The sequence below is a fragment of the Myotis lucifugus genome, unplaced genomic scaffold (assembly GCF_000147115.1).
Source record: "Myotis lucifugus unplaced genomic scaffold, Myoluc2.0 scaffold_110, whole genome shotgun sequence".
Classification (NCBI taxonomy): domain Eukaryota; kingdom Metazoa; phylum Chordata; class Mammalia; order Chiroptera; family Vespertilionidae; genus Myotis; species Myotis lucifugus.
The window spans coordinates 2,016,623-2,036,445 of NW_005871158.1; the positions used below are offsets into that span (position 1 = coordinate 2,016,623).

Consider the following 19,823-nt stretch of genomic DNA (forward strand, 5'->3'; position numbering starts at 1 on the left):
CTTATCATATAAAAGAAAAAAAGGGATGGTTCATTCACTCAACATTTCTATGATAAACTGTAGCAGCCTGGGTAGTAAAGGGTAAAAAACAGGTTTTAATAGAATCAAGAGATACTTAGTCATCTTTATATGCCCCAAATATGTAGACTATCTGCTATCTATGTATAGCCTTAAAAATCTGTTGCTAATGCTACTTTCTGTTGGATAAAAAAGATAGGATCTCTTGAAGTAGTGTTGGCACCTGTTCTGCATGAGTTAAGTATATTAAATATCATCCTTGCATATAAAATTCCCTTATCTGAATGGGAAATGACATATATTATTGCCATCTAGGCATCAAAACATAGGTAAAGGATGCTGACTTATTAACTAGGAATATGAGCTTCAGTTATTTCACCTATACAATGGAATAAAAATACCTTATGTTAAGAGCAAAAGACATAATATATAAAAGTAAAAATTTTTAATTATAAAGTATTTTATAAATCTGAGGTATTATTGATATACAGTAGACCTCTAAATGGAAAAGGTTAGACTTTGTACAAAAACATGAATTCTCTTATTAAACTATACTCTTGTCACCTGTTAAATTTAGAAGGCAGAGAGAGCCTGATAGAATGACATATAGGATGGGTAGTTTCCCAGGGAAGAAATTATTCAATGAATGTTAAAGTATTCTTTAACAGTAGAGTTCTAAGAAGTTTAGGGTCTGAAAGATAATGTAACTCTTATGATGTCATTACCTTATGTAACCAAATTATTACCATGATTTGAAAGTAGCTAGTGACCACCCTTCTCTGGGTAAATGACTACTTGGAGGAACACAGAGTTTATGATGAATATTTTACCTTGATATACTAGGAAGAGAAGCTTTTGGAGTAAAACCAAACTCCTTAAGGTCCACACTTTGAGATTTATTCATTTGCATCTATTAATGAAAAAAAAAGTTTGGCTACCAATTTCACATCAATACCTTTTAACAAATGAACCAAATAGTAAAATTCCTGCTGGTACATAAAGACCAAAAACCAATGAATTATGAAACTCAGGCTAGTTCTCAAATCATATTTCCTTCTTAGGCCCTTCTTAAATGTAGATATTCTTCAAGGTTCTTTGCTAGACATTATTCTCACTCTACACATTCTCAAAGATTTCATCTACTACTCCCGTAGCTTTAGTGATTAACTACATGTGAATGACTCTCAAATCTATATTTTTAACTTAGCTCTCTCCTAATTTTCAAACAGTTTTGTCTGGCTGTCTGTAAAACAACTTTAGCTAGACATATTGCAGGTCTCTAAATTCACTATTTCCCAAATTGAACTTATAGTGTCTCTACACCTCCAAGCTTGCTTTTCCTTCAGAGTTCCTACCCCAATGAGGCCCTACATTTTTCCCAGTTGCTCGAGCCAGAAAGTTGGTCATTATCTTTAACTACTCCTCTGTCACCCCTCATAACCATTTAAGTACCAAGCTAGTTGATTCTATCTATGGAAAATATTTTATACTTCTCTGCATTGCTACTTGCCACTACACTAGACTAGGCAATCATCTTGCTTGCATTATTGTAAAACCCACCTAATGAATCCTTATGTTCCTTTTGTATCATTCATTAATCCATTCTCTACATTGCATACATAATAAACTTTACCAAATGCAATTCTGATCATGCCACTGATTAAAGTCCTTCAGTGACTACCCAGTACTTTCAGGATAAAGTCCAAATCCTTAAAATAGCAAACAGATGTTTATGATCTCTAGCTTCTACTTACTTTTCTAGCTTCATCTCTCTCCACTCCCCCCACCACTTATAATTGAAGTCCACACATATTGTATTACTTCAATTTTCTAACTGAAGAGATCTCTATATCTTTCTCAACTCTGAAACACTGCATATTCTCTACGTCTAGAATATTTTTCTGTCCCTCTCTACCACCATCCTGGTGCCCACCTCTTCATACTTGGCTTATGCCAATATATCTTTTAGGTCTCAATCATGATTATTAGGAATCTTTTCCTGACCTACCAAGTGTGAAGTGAATACACTTTCTATCTAAGTGCAAGTTATCCTACCCTTCTGCCACAGAATCACCTATCATACTATACTGGAAAAGTCTATTTACTTAGCTATCTCCTTCACTCAACTGTAAGCTCTATGAGAACTAGGGTTAAAACTGTCTTATTCACCACTGTACCTTAGCACCTATTATAGTGCTTGGCATATTTTTGGTGCTCAATGACTATGGAAAGGAAAAAAACTAATATGGAATAAATATGAAAGAAAGGAAGGAAAAACTTGAGCAGCTAAAAAATTCTCTCAGATGGTAGTCATTTCAAACTGCATGCCTCTCCCTGTTTCCCAATATTCCCCTTGATTTAGCCTCAGGATTTGGGATCTTCATTCTTATACAAGCTCTAGAAAAGAAATAGCCACTCTGCCATCTTCTTGACGTGGTTATTTTGTGGCCTGACCCATTATTTTGCCCTGGCTATGATGACTTAGGCTTAGAATAAGTCTGCTAGTGACTAGCCTATCCAACAGTAGGAACTCCCATTTCTTCATTATTTGGAAGGGAGACTCTTGCTCAGTACTGATCTAGGTGCATAAATCAAAATCAACTCACACTTCCCAGCCCAGTACAGCAAAGACTGAGCCAGGAAAGGGCAAGAGTGTCTAGTCTTAATTATTGAACCAAGCCAAGCTACATATCCCTCCTTTCTCAAAACAAAACTAAACAAACCCAAAAAACTAATGAGGGAAGAGTCAGTAAATATGTCCCAAAAGTGTACTTACAGATTGATTTATTAAGAACTATAATACCTTTTCCTTTAAAAACAGTGTTATGAATAATGGTCATATTCCTAGTCAGACCCTCAAGTACACTGTGGCTATCTACTTAATTGATACTCAGTAAAGGAATATTCATATACATTTAATTACAGAATAAGGGATAAATGCTATGAAAAATAACCTTGAGACGTTTAACTGGAGGAAGAGATGAAAAAGCATTTCTGTTTCTTAAATCAGATAAATATGAAGAAATTGCTGACTCTTTCATTTCTGACTTCTGTGCAACTCCAATTTTACCTATGAAAAGAAATTATAGATTCTTTAGATTAAACTTCAGGTATTGTTCATAGAAAGCCAAATTTCTTTAAAATTTCTAATCTAATATTTACTTTTTCATGTTGCCCACAAGAGAAAGAAAACTATTTGTTACAAAATGCATAATGTAAATATCACACATAAATAATTAGGATGTAATTACTATTTATCAAAAATCTTTCAATTTTTAAAACCTGAAATAAACTTGTGTTATGGAACTCACAGCAGTCATGTCCACAAGTCTGTTTATTTTTACAGTGATGATTACATTCTCGGTTCCCAGGTTTTTTGCAGGTAGTCATTCCTAAATTAATATAAGATAAACCCATTTTTACTACATCTATTATAATGAATTTAATATAATGAAATTATAACCAGTCTCTCCTTTCAAACAATACAAAAAGACTATGATTTTTCACATTTCCTCCAATATTAACCCATTTAATATGTAATTTTTAAAAAGATAGTTCTGATAATAGTCCCTGTCCCACTATTAGTGGCAACTCAGCTTTTCACAAGCAGCACTGAGCCATCTATAGGCTTTTGTTAATTTCCCTGAAATAAATAGAGTAACTCAGCACTTCTTGTCCTGAATGAGGTAAGAATAAGGGTGAAACTTTTTTGTTGCTTTGTACGTAAGCCTGAAGAACTAGGAAAGAAGCAAACCTCATGGCATTTTGATGGCATCACTGATAGCTACTAGAAGATAGGACACCACACATATTTAATAGATGTTAGAAATAAGTGCTTTAGGGGTACGAGAAATTTGCTATATAAATTCATAGAAAGGAGAGATTGCTTCCAACCTGATCCCCCAAATAGAATTAAGATATTTGAATATGTAATTTATTCACTTATTGTATTTTAAATAGGCTTTTTCTTGATCTTAGCTCTCACTAGTAAAAAGGAGGAAGGGAGAAACATTTGAACTGGTCCTTGAAGGACAGAAAGGATCTGGACTTGAGAAGGGGAACAAGGAGAGATGTCCCAGGGGAAGGACATGTTATCCAAAGGAGCAAACTACAAATGGCAAAAACAAAATCAGTTTACTTTTGCTAGAGCATAGATTTTAAGTGAACTAAAAATGTAGATAGTAAAGAGCTTTGAAAACTTTACAACCTTTTACTCTTCATTTTTAGTGTCTTTGCTCCATCAGCCTTTTTTCAATGATAATATTGTGTACATATAGTGCCCTAGAGTAAATGAATAACCTGCTCACCACTATATGAGGCAACTGGCCAGATACCTTGAGGGCTAAGCAGATCAATGTATTGGGTACCGATTAAGTAATAAAACATCCCTGGCGACTGGAAGCTAATAGCTGAACAATATTGTTCCCAACTGAACATAAACAACTTTGGAAGAATATAAACAATACTCAGATAAGGCCACACTGACTATAGAAGACAGAGATAAGACTACAGTGCAATTATTTCTAAAACTGGAGGTACTAGTAAGGACCCTCAAGAACCACAAAAATAACTAAACATCCCCCTCTTCTGGCTGACACAAATGACTACTATTTCTTTAATCCTTTCATCTCCAAGATAAAAAATACCAAAATATCCAACACTCCACTTTCTGAGAGCACCCAATGCAGAACTGACCCCTGCGTTCTCTAAACCCTTCTAAGAATCACACAAGTGGAAATACTCAAACAAGCTCCTCAACTCCCTGAGATGACTCACAGTTCTGCCACTGCTGTACTCTTCAACACAGGTGTGCTCCCAGCAATCTTTGGTTTAAAGGTTTTGACATTATACTCTACAAGGAAGGCTATGGCTTGCAAAGTTTTGCCCTACTTCTTGATCTCATCTCTCACAAGGCCAATTCAAACCGCACCTATATCATGGAGCTCTATCCTAATCACCCTATCTGATTTCTTTTTCCTTTGAGTGCCTATGGCATTTTCTTTGTCCCTCTCTGCTTACTATATGCTGCCTTATATTTAATGTATTTACATAAAAAAACATGGTGGAAAAGTAAAGGGCACCCTAAACTAGAGTAAGAGAACATGAGTTCTAATATGGGCTCTTATCTGTTAAAAATATAGATTAAAAATAATACCTGTTGTGTTTACCTCACAGAAAAGATAAAATCAAATATGTGAGAACACTTTACAAATCAAGGGATAAATATATTAGTGTATATGTTATCACTACTATTACATTAATTAAAGATTATATAGTGATTATAACATTAAAATGGATCTGAATGGCATAAAGGAGAGGGGTACATGCTATTTGTTAACAGGGGGATCTGTCCTGGTCAGGTCCCTAAGGAAGTGACAGTTGGGCTGAGGAGTAAAAGTGGGAGTTGACAAGGCAAAAGAGAGGAGAAAGAGTATTCCAGGCAGAAGGAATAACAGGTGCAGAAGCTCTATGACACGGGAAAGCACCGAGAAACTGAAAGAAGGTCAGTGTGGCTGAGCTCAGCAGGTAAGAGACAGAGAGAGAGTGTAAGAGATGAAACTGTAGTAGAAAGGTCAACCTGTGTTTGTAGGGAAACAGCTCCACCATGGCACCCTGGCAATTGCACATAGGCCATATAGGCAAGGCTCAACTATTTACAGAATGCCCTCTGATTCTACTTGGGCCATGTCAAGATAGGCAGTCTTGTGAGGAGAAGTTCAAGGTCATTTTTCATCTGCCTCCTTAGCTTGAAGGAGGCTATCTTGCATGCACCTGCCTAGAGGCAGTTTTCATCTACCTTCTGGTTATAGTAAGGCATAAGGACTTTTAACCGCACCCCCTTTCAGGTACAGCTGCAGGCTATAAAACCACTTAGCTGCAACCTAGGGTTGACTTCAAAAACAAAGCAGCCTACCATTCTCATCACCTGGCCCCTCCCAGCAAGCAGTTGATACCTTGCTGACCTTGTTTTACTGTCTAAGTAATAAACTGTCTAAATCTATTTGGGTCTCTTGTGTCCTTAAATAGCCAATTCTATGGAGGCGAGGCAAGTCTACATAGCAGCTGCCACCGCACTGCTACTTAGGGACGGATTGACTACCTGACAGTATGGAACTTGTTAATGTTTTGAATCTTCTATTCTAAAAGCTATGGGGAGCCACTGAAGTATTTTAACCAAAGAAGGGACATGATTGAATTTGCATTTTGAAAAAAAAAATCAATCTATGGAGTATAATAAGGAGAATGGATTTGAGAGAGAACAGAGTGGATGCAAGAAAACTAGTTAACTTACATGTGGAATCTAAAGAACAAAATAAACAAAATTGAAACAGACTCAGATATAGAGAAGAGGCTGATGGTTGACAGAGGGGAGGAGGGTTTGGGGCTGGGTGAAAAAATGAAGGAACTAAGAAGTACAAATTGGTAGTTACAAAATAGTCACAGAGATGTGAATTACAGCATAGGTAATATATCCAATAATATTGTAATAACTATGTATATAGTCAGGTGGGTATTTGAAATATCGGAGGGACCACTCTGTAAAGTATATAATTATCTAACCACTATACAGTACATCTGAAACTAATAAAGAATAATACTGAATGTAAACTGTAATTGAAAATATAATAAATACATAAATAAAGCTAGTTAAGAAGTTACTGCAGTCATTTAAACAAAAAAAATGAAAGTGATTCAGTCTAGGTGGTGGGAGAAATACAAAGAGAATGGACTGATTTGAGAGATATATAGAAGGTAAAAATATATTTTATGGAGAATTAAGTGGAGTGCTTTTCTTTCTTGAGCAGCATATTGTTGTCCCTTAAGTTTTATTGCCTTCCTTTTAGTCCAGCAATATCTACCTTAAGTTTAAGTTCATTTAATATTTCAAAGATAAAGACAAATACATGGAAACACTTCACCATTTATTCTCTCTTCGTAGATACTTCCTTTCTAGAGACCTCCACCTTCCTCCTAATGCAATCTAGGCCTGTCCTAAAGTTGTCATCCTAAAACTTCCTTTCATTAAACTCCTGGACTGACTCTACTATTCCTAGATTCTTTGACTTTTCCTTTCTTGGTTAACTGCTTTGTTTTCTTGTGCTCATCCCCAAACTGCCCAAGAAAGGATGTGTGACAGTTAAACTTTCTGAATCCTTGAATGTATTAAAAAGAATCTTTATTTTACTTTCAAACTTAATTAAAAGTTTGGCTGGGTATAGGACACAGGATTTTTAAGTCCATTGTCTTCCAGCATCCAGTGCTGCTAATAAAAAGATTAACACAACTTTAATTTTTGTTCCTTGGAAGCATTTATGATTTTCTATTTGTGATGTTCTGAAATGTAACAATTAAGCCTCCTTTGTATATATCTTCCTTCATTCACCCTCACTAGCACTAAGTCTTTTTTATGTGCAGATTTGTTTCATTTCAAGTCTACAAAATTTTCATAAATTATGTCTTCTTATTTGTCTCTTCTCTCTTTATGGTAAACTTATTAGTCAGCTATCAGACTCCTAGGTTACCCCTTTGTCTTTTATTTTTTGTCTCCTTGTATTTTTGCTTTCATGTAGTTTGTACTGACTTTATCTTTTGGCCCTCCAGCTAGGCTAATTTTTTTTCAATCACAGTTTTTATTTCCTTGTACTAACTCTTATTAATAGCTTTTCTCATGGCATCCTATTCTGTTTTATGATTTCAATTTAATATTTAATTTCTCTGAGGTTACTAATTAGTTTATGTTACATTTTATTACATTCCTGAAATATCCTATTGCTCTTTCATCCAATTTCTATTTTATTTTGGGCTTTCTTTCATATGTTCCAGATTTTCCTCAAATATCTCTTCATCCTTGACTATCTGTCTATAAGGCAGTCCAATTCTAGCTCCATTTCACATATGAGAAAATTAATTCATACAGAGGTTAAGTAACACATTCAGGACTATGCAGATAATAAATAGCAAATTTCAGACTCTAATTCTGGTAATCTAATTCCAGAGCCTGATCACTCAACCACCCTGCCTTCCTAATTATTCTGCTGCCTTAGTTCTCCACAGTAAATGCATTTACTTTATTTAGGAAAAGAATCTACTGTTTTGGGGGTTGGAAGACTAGGAGGAAATAGCTATTTCACAATAAGGAATAGAGAATGCTTCGTCCCTTAACCCAAGGACTTTTAATAGATGCATTTCTAAACATTACCACAAGATGGTGCACAATGACTACACACATCTGCTCCCAGTGGTGAAAACTAAGTAGGACCTGAGAGTCTAATTAGAGATTCTGGGACTCCCCAAAATTTCAAGGCAGAGTTAGCAAGTCTTGTCTGGAATTAAGACTGTATACAAGTGTTTTTATAGAATTATAGTATATGGATATCACCTAAGTGACAAAAACTTTTTACTATATTTCTGTTAGAAATGGCACTTAGGAAATATAAGTGCTCCCCTGCCTCCACTCCACTCCCTATATCAGTGATGGCGAACCTAAGACACGCGTGTCAGAGGTGACACACGAACTCATTTTTTTGGTTGATTTTTCTTTGTTAAATGGCATTTAAAGATATAAAATAAATATCAAAAATATAAGTCTTTGTTTTACTATGGTTGCAAATATCAAAAAATTTCTATATGTGACACGGCACCAGAGTTAAGTTAGGGTTTTTCAAAATGCTGACATGCCGAGCTCAAAAGGTTCGCCATCACTGCCCTATATCTTGCAAATTGTCTGAATTTGTCTTAACAAATAAAAGCTTACAGAGATTGATAACTCAAAAAATAAGGTTCAAAGAGATAACTGACCTAAGTTAAGCTGTACTCTCATGTATACTGTAAAGAGATTGCATATTTCATCACTATCATAATCTGAAATTCATATTTTTATAGTTTTGTCACATATTATGTTAAATTACATATAATTAATGTATGTTTTTAAAGCCCCCAGTTCCAAGTACTTAAAGCAAAATAAATTTATTAATGTCAACTAGAAATGTATTTAAGGAAAATACTTAAAATTATTTTAACAGGGCCATTATGGTTACTGGAGCAAGGGTCAGTTGCTTAAAAAAAATTCAGAGAAAGAAACTGAAATAGTGGCACCCATGACAAACTTAGCCTCACATCCTAATTTTAAATTCAAATAATTTGGTCTGTACATAAGCTACTGGAGTTAATATTGCTAAAAGTATTACTTAGACTTTTGCAGTTTCTGATTTATGTTAATCATAGATTTATGCACAGAGTGATTTTATTTATAAACTAGAGGCCTGGTGAACGAGATTCATGCACTGGAGGGTGGGGGGGGGGGGTCCCTCAGCTCGGCCTGCGCCCTCTCGCAGTCCGGGAGCCCTCTGGGGATGTCTGACTGCCACGGAGGAGGAAGAGGCACCCACCACCACAGCTGTGCTTGCCAGCCATGAGCCTGGCTTCTGGCTGAGCAGCGCTCCCCCTGTGGGAGCAAACTGACCACCAGGGGGAAGCTCCTGAATTGATCATCTGCCCCCTGGTGGTCAGTGTGTGTCATAGCAACCAGTTGTTCTGCCATTCAGTCGATTTGCATATTAGCCTTTTATTATATAGGATGAAAACATTTTTATTTTTTTTTGTTATAATACTATCATTATGCTGTATTTTTATTAAGGCAAGTGATCATATGTCTGAACTGAAGATCATGATTTTGCTCATATACACCAAAGAGTATAAAGAAAAGCAGCCCTGAGTTGGAACTTTTCTTCAGAGAGAGCCAGACTTAACCCAAGAGAACAGCTAGAAAGAGGTTTCCATTTGAGGGAGGAAGAAAATGGCGGAGGTACAGACGGACGTGTCCTGTGCCTTGTCCCGGAGCAGATAAGGGTGAGCAGCTGAAACGGGTAACATACAGCCTGAATAAGCAGAAGATATTCAGCTGGGAGACAGTTTGCAGCTGGGAAAGACAGAGGACTCCCGGAGAAAGGGGACGGTTGGAGACTGCGGCTGAAATCTCTCCCGGTGCACTGGCTCAGCCATGGAGACCGCGCCATCTTGAGTGGCTATTATTGGAAGAGTATACATCCAAAGACCCGGCATCCATGGCATCCAGAGATCGCCTACTAACCTGGAAACAACGGATCTCAAGCAGCGCGATTACATGGACTTAGAGGAACCCTGCTCCTCCTCACGGAAAGCAGACAGAGAACTACATAACCAAACACCTGGAGAAGAGAGATCATGGTGAGACAAAGAACCAGCCCGCATATGAAAGAAAAACAGGCATCATCAGAAAAGGAAGTAAACGAAATGGAGGCAATGGAGGCAAGCAACCTGTCAGAGAAAGAATTCAGAGAAATGGCCATAAGGTGGATGAAAAGAATGGAAGACAAATTCAACAATATGTGTAAGAACCAAGAGGAAATGAAGAAAAACCAAGACGAAATGAAAAATGACATCACTGCTATAAAGAACTCAATAGAAAGCATCAACAGTAGACTAGAAGAAGCAGAGGACCACATCAGTGAGCTAGAAGACAAGGTAGGAAAAAATAACCAAGCAAAGCAGCTTCTAGAAAAATAAACTAAAAAGCAGGAGGAGAGCCGAAGAGAACTCTGGGACAACACGAAATGAAAAAACATCCGAATAATAGGGGTGCCAGAAGGAGAGGAAACTGAGCAAAGAATAGAAAACCTGTATGAAAAAATAATGAGAGAAAACTTCCCTAACATAGGGAAGAAAAAACTCACACAAATCCAAGAAGCTCACAGAGTCCCAAACAAAATGAACCCCAAAAGACCGACGCCAAGGCACATTATAATTAAATTGGCAAACACCAATGACAAAGCAAGAATCTTAAAAGCAGCCAGAGAGAGACAGAAAGTTACCTACAAAGGATCCCCCATCAGACTCGCGACTGATTTCTCAACAGAAACACATCAGGCAAGAAGGGAATGGAATGAAATATACAAAGTCATGCAAAGGAAGGGTCTGAATCCAAGAATACTGTACCCAGCAAGGCTATCAATCAAAATTGAGGGTGAAATCAGGAGCTTCACAGACAAAAAAGGACTAAAGGAGTTTATTACCACCAAACCAGCAATGCAAGAAATGCTAAAGGGTCTGCTGTAAAAAGAAAAATTAGGAAACAAAGAAGGAACACAGCGGTAAGGAACAAAAATGGCGACTAACAAGTATCTATCAATAATAACTTTAAATGTAAATGGAAGAAATGCCCCAATCAAAAGACATAGGGTAACTGAGTGGATAAGAAAACATGACCCATGTATCTGCTGTCCACAGGAAACCCACCTCAGAAAAAAAGACGCACACAGACTGATGGTGAAGGGATGGAAAAAGGTTTTTCAGGGGAATGGAAGTGGAAAAAAAGCCGGGGTAGCAATACTTATATCTGACAAATTAGATCTCAAAGTGAAGGACATAAAAAGAGATAAGGAAGGCCACTTCATAATACTAAAGGGAGCAATCCAACAAGAAGAAATAACTCTAGTAAACATATACGCACCCAATATAGGAGCACCCAAATACATAAGAAATCTTCTGGAGGAGATCAAGGGAGATATTGACAGCAATACAATCATAGTAGGGGACTTTAACACCCCATTATCACCATTGGACAAATCCTCTAAACAAAAAATCAGCACAGAAACATCAATCCTAAATGACTCACTAGATCAGATGGAATTAATTGACCTCTTCAGAACATTTCACCCCAAAGCCCCAGAATATACATTCTTCTCAAGTGCACATGGGTCATTTTCAAAGATAGACCATATATTGGGTCACAGGCAAAGTCTCTTCAAATTCAAGAAGACTGAAATCATATCAAGCATCTTCTCAGATCACAATGGCATAAAACTGGAAATCAACTACAATAAAAACAATCCAAAAAAAATCAAACACATGGAGACTAAATAGCACGCTATTAAACAATGACTGGGTTACCAGAGAGATCAAAGAAGAAATAAAAAACATCATGGTAACAAACGACAATGAAAACACAACAATCCAAAACCTATGGGACACAGCGAAAGCAGTCTTGAGAGGGAAGTTCATATCTCTACAAGCCTACTGCAAGAAACAAGAAACAATGAGAATAAATTACCTAACCCCACAACTCAAAGAGTTAGAAATAGAGCAACAAGAAAAGCCCAGTGTAAGCAGAAGGAAGGAAATAATAAAGATCAGAGCAGAGATAAATGACATAGAAACTGAAAAAACAATACAAAAGATCAATAAAACCAAGAGCTGGTTCTTTGAAAGGATAAACAAGATTGATGAACCTTTAGCCAGGCTCACCAAGAAACAAAGAGAGAGGACCCAAATAAACAAAATCAGAAATGAAAGAGGAGAAATAACAACAGACCCCACAGAAATACAAAGGATTGTTAGAAAATACTATGAACAACTCTACTCCAACACACTAGACAACCTGGAGGAAATGGACATATTCCTAGAAAAATACAACCTTCCAAAACTTAATCAAGAAGAACCTAAAAATCTCAATAGGCCAATAACTATGGAGGAAATTGAAGCAGTCATCAAAAAGCTTCCAGCAAACAAAAGCTTGGGGCCAGACAGCTTCACAGGGGAGTTTTACCAAACATTCAAGGAAGAACTAAAACCTATCCTCCTCAGACTATTCCAAAAAATTCAAGAGGAAGGAACACTTCCCAGCTCATTCTATGAAGCCAGCATCACCCTAACACCAAAACCAGATAAAGACAACACAATGAAAAAGAATTACAGGCCAATATCCCTCATGAACATAGATGCCAAAATCCTCAACAAAATCCTAGCAAATTGGATCCAGCAGTATATCAGAAAGATCATACACCATGACCAAGTAGGATTTATCCCAGGGATGCAAGGATGGTACAATATCTTCAAATCAATAAACATAATACATCACATAAACAAACTGAGAGAAAAAAACCACATAGTCATATCAATTGATGTGGAAAAAGCATTTGACAAAATCCAACACCCTTTCTTGATAAAAACTCTCAGCAAGATAGGAATAGAGGGATTATACCTCAATATAATAAAAGCCATATATGACAAACCCACAGCCAACATCATAATCAATGGGCAAAAATTAAAACCATTCCCCCTAAGAACAGGAACAAAACAGGGATGCCCCCTCTCACCACTCCTGTTCAACATAGTACTGGAAGTACTAGCCATTGAGATCAGACAAGAAGAATAAATAAAAGGCATCCAAATTGGAAAAGAAGAAGTAAAACTGTCCTTATTTGCAGATGACATGATACTGTACATAGAGAACCCTAAAGACTCCATCAAAAAATTATTAGACTTAATAAATGAATTCGGCAATGTAGCAGGATACAAAATTAATGCCAAGAAATCTATGGCATTTCTTTACACCAATAGTGAACTTACAGAAAGTGAGACTAAAAAGCAATCCCATTTACCATCGCACCAAAAAAATTAAGATACCTAGTAAACTTAACTAAAGAGGTAAAAGACTTATATGCGAAAAACTACAGGACACTGACAAAAGAGATAGAGAAAGACATAAACAGATGGAAGAACATACCGTGTTCATGGATTTCTAGAATCAACATCATCAAAATGTCCATACTACCCAAAGCAATCTATCGATTCAATGCAATCCCCATTAAATTACCAACGGCATATTTCACAGATCTAGAATGAATGTTCCAAAAATTCATCTGGAATAAAAAATGACCTCGAATAGCTGCAACAATCCTGAGAAAGAAGAACAAAGTAGGTGGGATCTCAATGCCAGATATCGAGCTGTATTACAAAGCCACTGTTCTTTTTTTTTTTTTTTTTAAATATATTTTATTGATTTTTTACAGAGAGGAAGGGACAGAGATAGAGAGCTAGAAACATCGATCAGCTGCCTCCTGCACATCCCCCACTGGGGATGTGCCCGCAACCCAGGTACATGCCCTTGACCGGAATTGAACCCGGGACCCCTCAGTCCGCAGGCCGACGCTTTATCCACTGAGCCAAACGGGTCAGGGCAGCCACTGTTCTTAAAACAGCTTGGTACTGGCACAAGAACAGACATATAGATCAATGGAATAGAATAGAGAACCCAGAAATTGACCCAAACCACTATCCCCAATTAATATTCGACAAAGGAGGCAAGAGCATACAATGGAGTCAAAACAGTCTCTTCAATAAATGGTGTTGGGAAAATTGGACAGATACATGCAAAAAGATGAAACTAGACCACCAACTCACACCATACACAAAAATAAACTCAAAATGGATAAAGGACTTAAATGTAAGACGGGAAACCATAAAAATACCAGAGGAATCCACAGGCAGCGAAATTGCAAACATATGCCAAAGGAATTTCTTCTCTGATAATGCTCCTAGGGAAATGGAAACTAAACAGAAAATAAACAAATGGGACTACATCAAAATAAAAAGCGTTTGCACAGCAAAGGAAATCATCAACAAAACAACAAGAAGACCCACTATATGGGAGAACATATTTGCCAATGATATCACCAATAAGGGTTTAATCTCCAACATTTACAGGGAACTCATGAAACTTAACAATAGGAAGATAAACAATCCAATAAAAAAATGGGCAACGGACCTAGATAGACACTTTTCGAAAGAGGACATAGAGAAGGCCGAAAGACATATGAAAACATGCTCAAAGTCACTAATTATACAAGAGATGCAAATCAAAACGACAGTGCGGTATCATCTCACACCTGTCAGGATGGCTATCATCAACAAATCAACAAACAACACATGTTGGAGAGGATGTGGAGAAAAAGGAACCCTTCTGCACTGCTGGTGGGAATGCAGACTGGTGCAGCCACTATGGAGAACAGTATGGAGCTTCCTCAAAAAACTAAAAATGGAACTCCCATTTGACCCAGTGATCCCACTTCTAGGAATATATCCCAAGAAAAGAGAAACACCAATCAGAAAGGATATATGCACCCCTATGTTCATAGCAGCACAATTCACCATAGCTAAGATTTGAAACAGCCTAAGTGCCCATCAGCAGATGAGTGGATTCAAAAACAGTGGTACATCTACACAATGGAATACTATGCTGTGGTAAAAAAGAAGGAACTCTTGCCTTTTGCAACTGCATGGATGGAACTGGAGAGCATTATGCTAAGTGAAATAAGCCAGTCAGAGAAAGATAAATACCACATGATCTCACTCATTTGTGGATTATAGAGAACAACATAGACTGATGAACAGGGACAGATCCAAAGACAGAGAAACAGTAATCAGACTATCAATCCCCAGAAGGAAAGTAGGGGAGGGATGGGGTAAGGGGAAGAGATTAACCAAAGGACTTGTATGCACGCATATAAGCCAAACCAATGGACATGGACAACGGGGGGGTGAGAGCATGAGTGTGTGTGTGTGTGTGGGGGGGGGTTCATGGGGGGGATGAGGACACATTTGTAATACCTTAACTAATAAGGAATTTAAAAAGAAAGAAAGGAAGGAAGGAAGGAAGGAAGGAAGGAAGGAAGGAAGGAAGGAAGAAAAGCAGCCCTGGCTAGTGTGCTCAATGGTTAGAGCATCAGATCTTGGACCTAAGGGTTGTAGATTTGATTCCTCGTCAAGGGCAATTATCTGGATTGCAGGTTTGATCCCCAGTCCTGGTTGGGCACATGCAGGAGGCAATCTATCAATGTGTCTCTCTCACATTGATGTTTCTTTCTCTACCTCACCCCCTCCCTCCTTTCCACTCTCTTTAAAAATCAATGGGAAAAATATCCTTGGATGAGGATTAACAACAACAACAAAAAAAGGGTTTAGTATTTTTTAGCCCTAGCAGAGTGCACCAACCATTTTAAAACCATGTCTTCACATGGTCTTCCCTCTGTGTATGTTTGTATCCTAATTTCCTCTTCTTAAAGGATACCAGTCATATTAGATTAGGGCCCAACTAATTACCTCATTTTAACTTACTTACTTCTTTACAGACTCCATATTCAAATGAAGTCAAATTCTGAGGTACTGGAGATTAGAACTTCAACATACAAATTTTTGGAGGACACAATTCAGCCCATAACAAGATATATGTAGTGCAATTTTTTCTGACACTCTGAGGTTGCCTTTCCCTCTCTTGATAGTGTCTTGTTCTTAATTTTACCATGGTCAAATTCATCAAATGTTTTTATAATTAGCACTTTTTGTGTCCTATTTATATAATCAACCTACTCCAAGGTCTTGAAGATCTATTTTTATTTCTAAAGGCTTTATTGTTTTCCTTTCACTTTAAATCAACTATATATTTGTAAATAACTTTTGTGTAGAGTCTGAGGTCAGGGTCAAGACACTGATTTTGTCATAAATCAGTAACTTTACATCTGTAGGTCCATTTCTGGACTCTAATCTATTCCACTGATTAATGTATCTACCCTATGCCTATATTGTCACTCTTAATATCTACTGTTTAATAACAGGTCCTGCTATCTAGTAAATTAAATTGTGCAGTTATATTTTCTTCTTCAAGTTTATCTTGATTATTCCTATTCTTTTGAATTTTTGCATGAATTTTATAATCAGTGTGATGTTTCACAAAAAAACACTTCTGGTATTGGGATTGCACTGAAACTAAAAATTAATTTGGAGACAACTGACATCTTTATAATATTGAATCTTTTAATCCTTAAAGTGGTATATCACTCAATTAATTATATTTTCCTTAATTTTATTATAGTAATGATTTTTAGTTTTCATGTGGTGATATTGAATATCTTTTGCTACTGTATTACTATCTGAGATTTCTGATTTTAATTTTTAATGGTAGTTTTAAAATTATTTCTATCTCTTTTATTCGACTGGTATATAATAATGCAATTGATTTTTAAATTAAAATATAATTCACACCATAAAACCCATCCCTATAAGTATACAATTCAGTCTGTTTTAATATATTCCCAAGGTTGTGCAACCACCACCTTACTTTAATTCCAAAACATTGTCATCACCACAAAAAGAAATCACATACTATTAGTAGTGGCTCCTCATTTTTTCCTATTCCTGCTCCCTCAATCACTAATCTACACATATATTCCTCTGCAGCCATATCTTTGCTTTAATGCAAAACAGGAATATATATAGCTACTTACCTTTATTGGGTTCTGCTACAGTAGACCTATCTGAATGTTTAAAATGGGAAATCTCTGTTACTGATTTTTTTCGTATAATTATTTGATTTCCAAGCTTCTTGGGTCCTAAGTAAAAGACTGTAAATTTTCGCTGAATATCAAGTCCAACTGGAAAAAGGAAAAAAGCATATAAGTGATTATCCTATACTAGAGGCCCGGTACATGAAAATTCATGCACTGGAGTGGGGGTCCCTCAGCCCGCCTGCCCCCTCTCACAGTCCGGGATCCCTCAGGGGCGGAAGGCGACCCGGCGATCAGGGGAAGGTGACGCACTCATCACACCTCTGCTGCTGCCACTGCCTGCAGCACAAGGCTCAGTCGGCCCTGGTTACCTGAGCCTCGGGTGGCCCTGGGCAGCTGGGCAGCCGCCATCCAAAGCTTGCCTGTGCCTCAGGCTGGCCCTGGGCAGCAGGGGGGCTGAGGGGACTGGGGGACTCTGGAGGCAGGTGCCCTGGCAGGGCTGAGGAGACTGGGCATCACCATCTTGTGGCTATGGGTGCTGTCATCTTTGAGGGCATGGAAGTCAATTAGCATATTCCCTCCTTATGGGCTGTGGGTGCTGCCATCTTTGCAGCCTGCTGCTCAGTCATTTGGTTGTCCCTCACTAACCCCCTGCCAGTCTGGTCGCCCCACACAGCCTGTTCAGTTGTTTGTTCGGTTGCAACGGTTGCTTAGGCTTTTACATATATGTAGATAATAAAAGCCTAATATACTAAGTGTCCGGTCATCCATTCAACCAATGAAAGCATAATATGCTAAAGATATACTAAGGCCGCTCAACCGCTCGCTATGATGTGCACTGACCACCAGGGGGCAGACAGTTGACCGGTCGACGAGTCGTTATGATGTGCACTGACTAACAAGGGGTAGATGCTCTGACCGGTAGGTTAGCTTGCTGCTGGGGTCCAGCCAATCATGACTGAGCGAGACAGGCTGACACACTCTGGAGCTCTCCCGCAGTCCCTTCCCAGATGGCTAACCTCCCGTGTCCCTCCCCCGCCCCGATTGTGTACCGGTGGGGTCCCTCGGCCTGGTCTGTGCCCTCTCACAATCCGGGGCCCCTCGGGAGATGTCAGAGAGCCAGTTTTGGCCCTACAACAGAACAACCAGTCGCTATGACGCGCACTGACCACCAGGAGGCAGATGCTCAATGCAGGAGCTGCCCCCTGGTGGTCAGTGTGCTCCCACAGGGGGAGTGCCACTCAACCAGAAGCCGGGGTCATGGCTGGTGAGTGCAGCAGCAGTGTCTTCATTCCTTCAATGAACTTACCATATTCAGAACTAATTAGATTTATGCTAAGTTCTGCAGATTTAAGAGCTCTCTTCACATCAATCTTTTTAGTCCAATTTCCAGCTTTTAGCAAAACAGAATCCCTGAAAAAGAGTACTTTAATGTATCACTTAATTAATAATCTGAACACTAAATAAAATAATATGTTAATCTTTTTTAATATTTTATTGATTTTTTACAGAGAGAAAGGGAGAGAGATACAGAGTTAGAAACATCGATGAGAGAGAAACATTGATCAGCTGCCTCCTGCACATCTCCTACTGGGGATGTGCCCGCAACCCAGGTACATGCCCTTGACTGGAATTGAACCTGGGACCTTTCAGTCCGCAGGCCGACGCTCTATCCACCGAGCCAAACCGGTTTCGGCATAATATGTTAATCTTCAAGAGCTAATTGATCCTAAGATATATCCTATCTGGTAGTAAACTGAAGTCAGTATTGAAAGTTACTTTCCCCAGATTCTTGGAAGAGGAACTGGAATGTCAGTGGAACTACCATTACCATAATTTTCTTAACTACACATTGACCCAAAAGCTGATTCCAAGTTGCATTGACTCACTTCAGGCCACCTGATATATAGTTGCTATCAATAACCCATGAGCTTATCCCTTAATCACTCACTGTAAAAATAGCTATACATAAATTACATGACTTTATGAGAACTTCAATAGTATAAGATTGATCTAAAATAGTTTGTATTTAATAACACCACAAACAAATCAACAACCAATTTTGTGACTGAACTTATTTTAGTCTCATATAATTAAGGTTGTCATTAGATTTTGTTGTCAGAGAGAATAAAGATTTGTATAATGAGCCCTGGCCGGTTTGGCTCAGTGGATGGAGCGTTGGCCTGCGGATGCAAGGGTCCCAGGTTCGATTCCTGTCAGGGGCATGTACCTTGGTTGCGGGCACATACCCAGTGGGGCGTGTGCGGGGGGCAGCTGATTGATGTTTCTCTCTCATCGATTTTTCTAACTCTCTATTCCTCTCCCTTCCTCTGTGAAAGATCAATGAAATATATTTAAAAAAAAAAAGATCTGTATAATGATACTAGAGGCCTGGTGCACAAAATTCATGCACTCAGGGAGGGGTTCCCCTCAGCCAGGCCTGTGCCCTCTAGCAGTCCAGGAGCCCTCGGGGGATGTCCGACTGATGGCTTAGGTGGGGAGTGGGCCTAAGCTGTCAGCCAGACATCCTTAGCGCTGCCACGGAGGCGGGAGAGGCTCCCACCACCACAGCTGCTGTGAGCCCGGCCTCTGACTGAGTGGCACTCCCCCTGTGGGAGTGCACTGACCACCAGGGGGCAGCTCCTGCACTGAGCATCTGCCCCTTGGTGGTCAGTGCACATCATAGCAACCGGTCGTTCTGCCATT

General features: G+C 38.4%; 1 protein-coding gene across 1 annotated transcript in view; it reads right to left on the reverse strand.

Moving 5' to 3' along the window:
- The window catches only part of HFM1 (HFM1, ATP dependent DNA helicase homolog), a 93,103-nt gene that overhangs the window by 16,349 nt on the left and 56,931 nt on the right, over positions 1-19,823 (reverse strand). The window contains exons 28-32 of the mRNA XM_023757679.1: positions 18,427-18,530; positions 17,118-17,264; positions 3,330-3,410; positions 2,973-3,088; positions 849-928 (exon numbers count right to left, since the gene is read on the reverse strand). Of these exons, the coding sequence (XP_023613447.1) occupies positions 849-928; positions 2,973-3,088; positions 3,330-3,410; positions 17,118-17,264; positions 18,427-18,530 (528 nt within the window). The remainder of the gene's footprint in view (positions 1-848; positions 929-2,972; positions 3,089-3,329; positions 3,411-17,117; positions 17,265-18,426; positions 18,531-19,823) is intronic.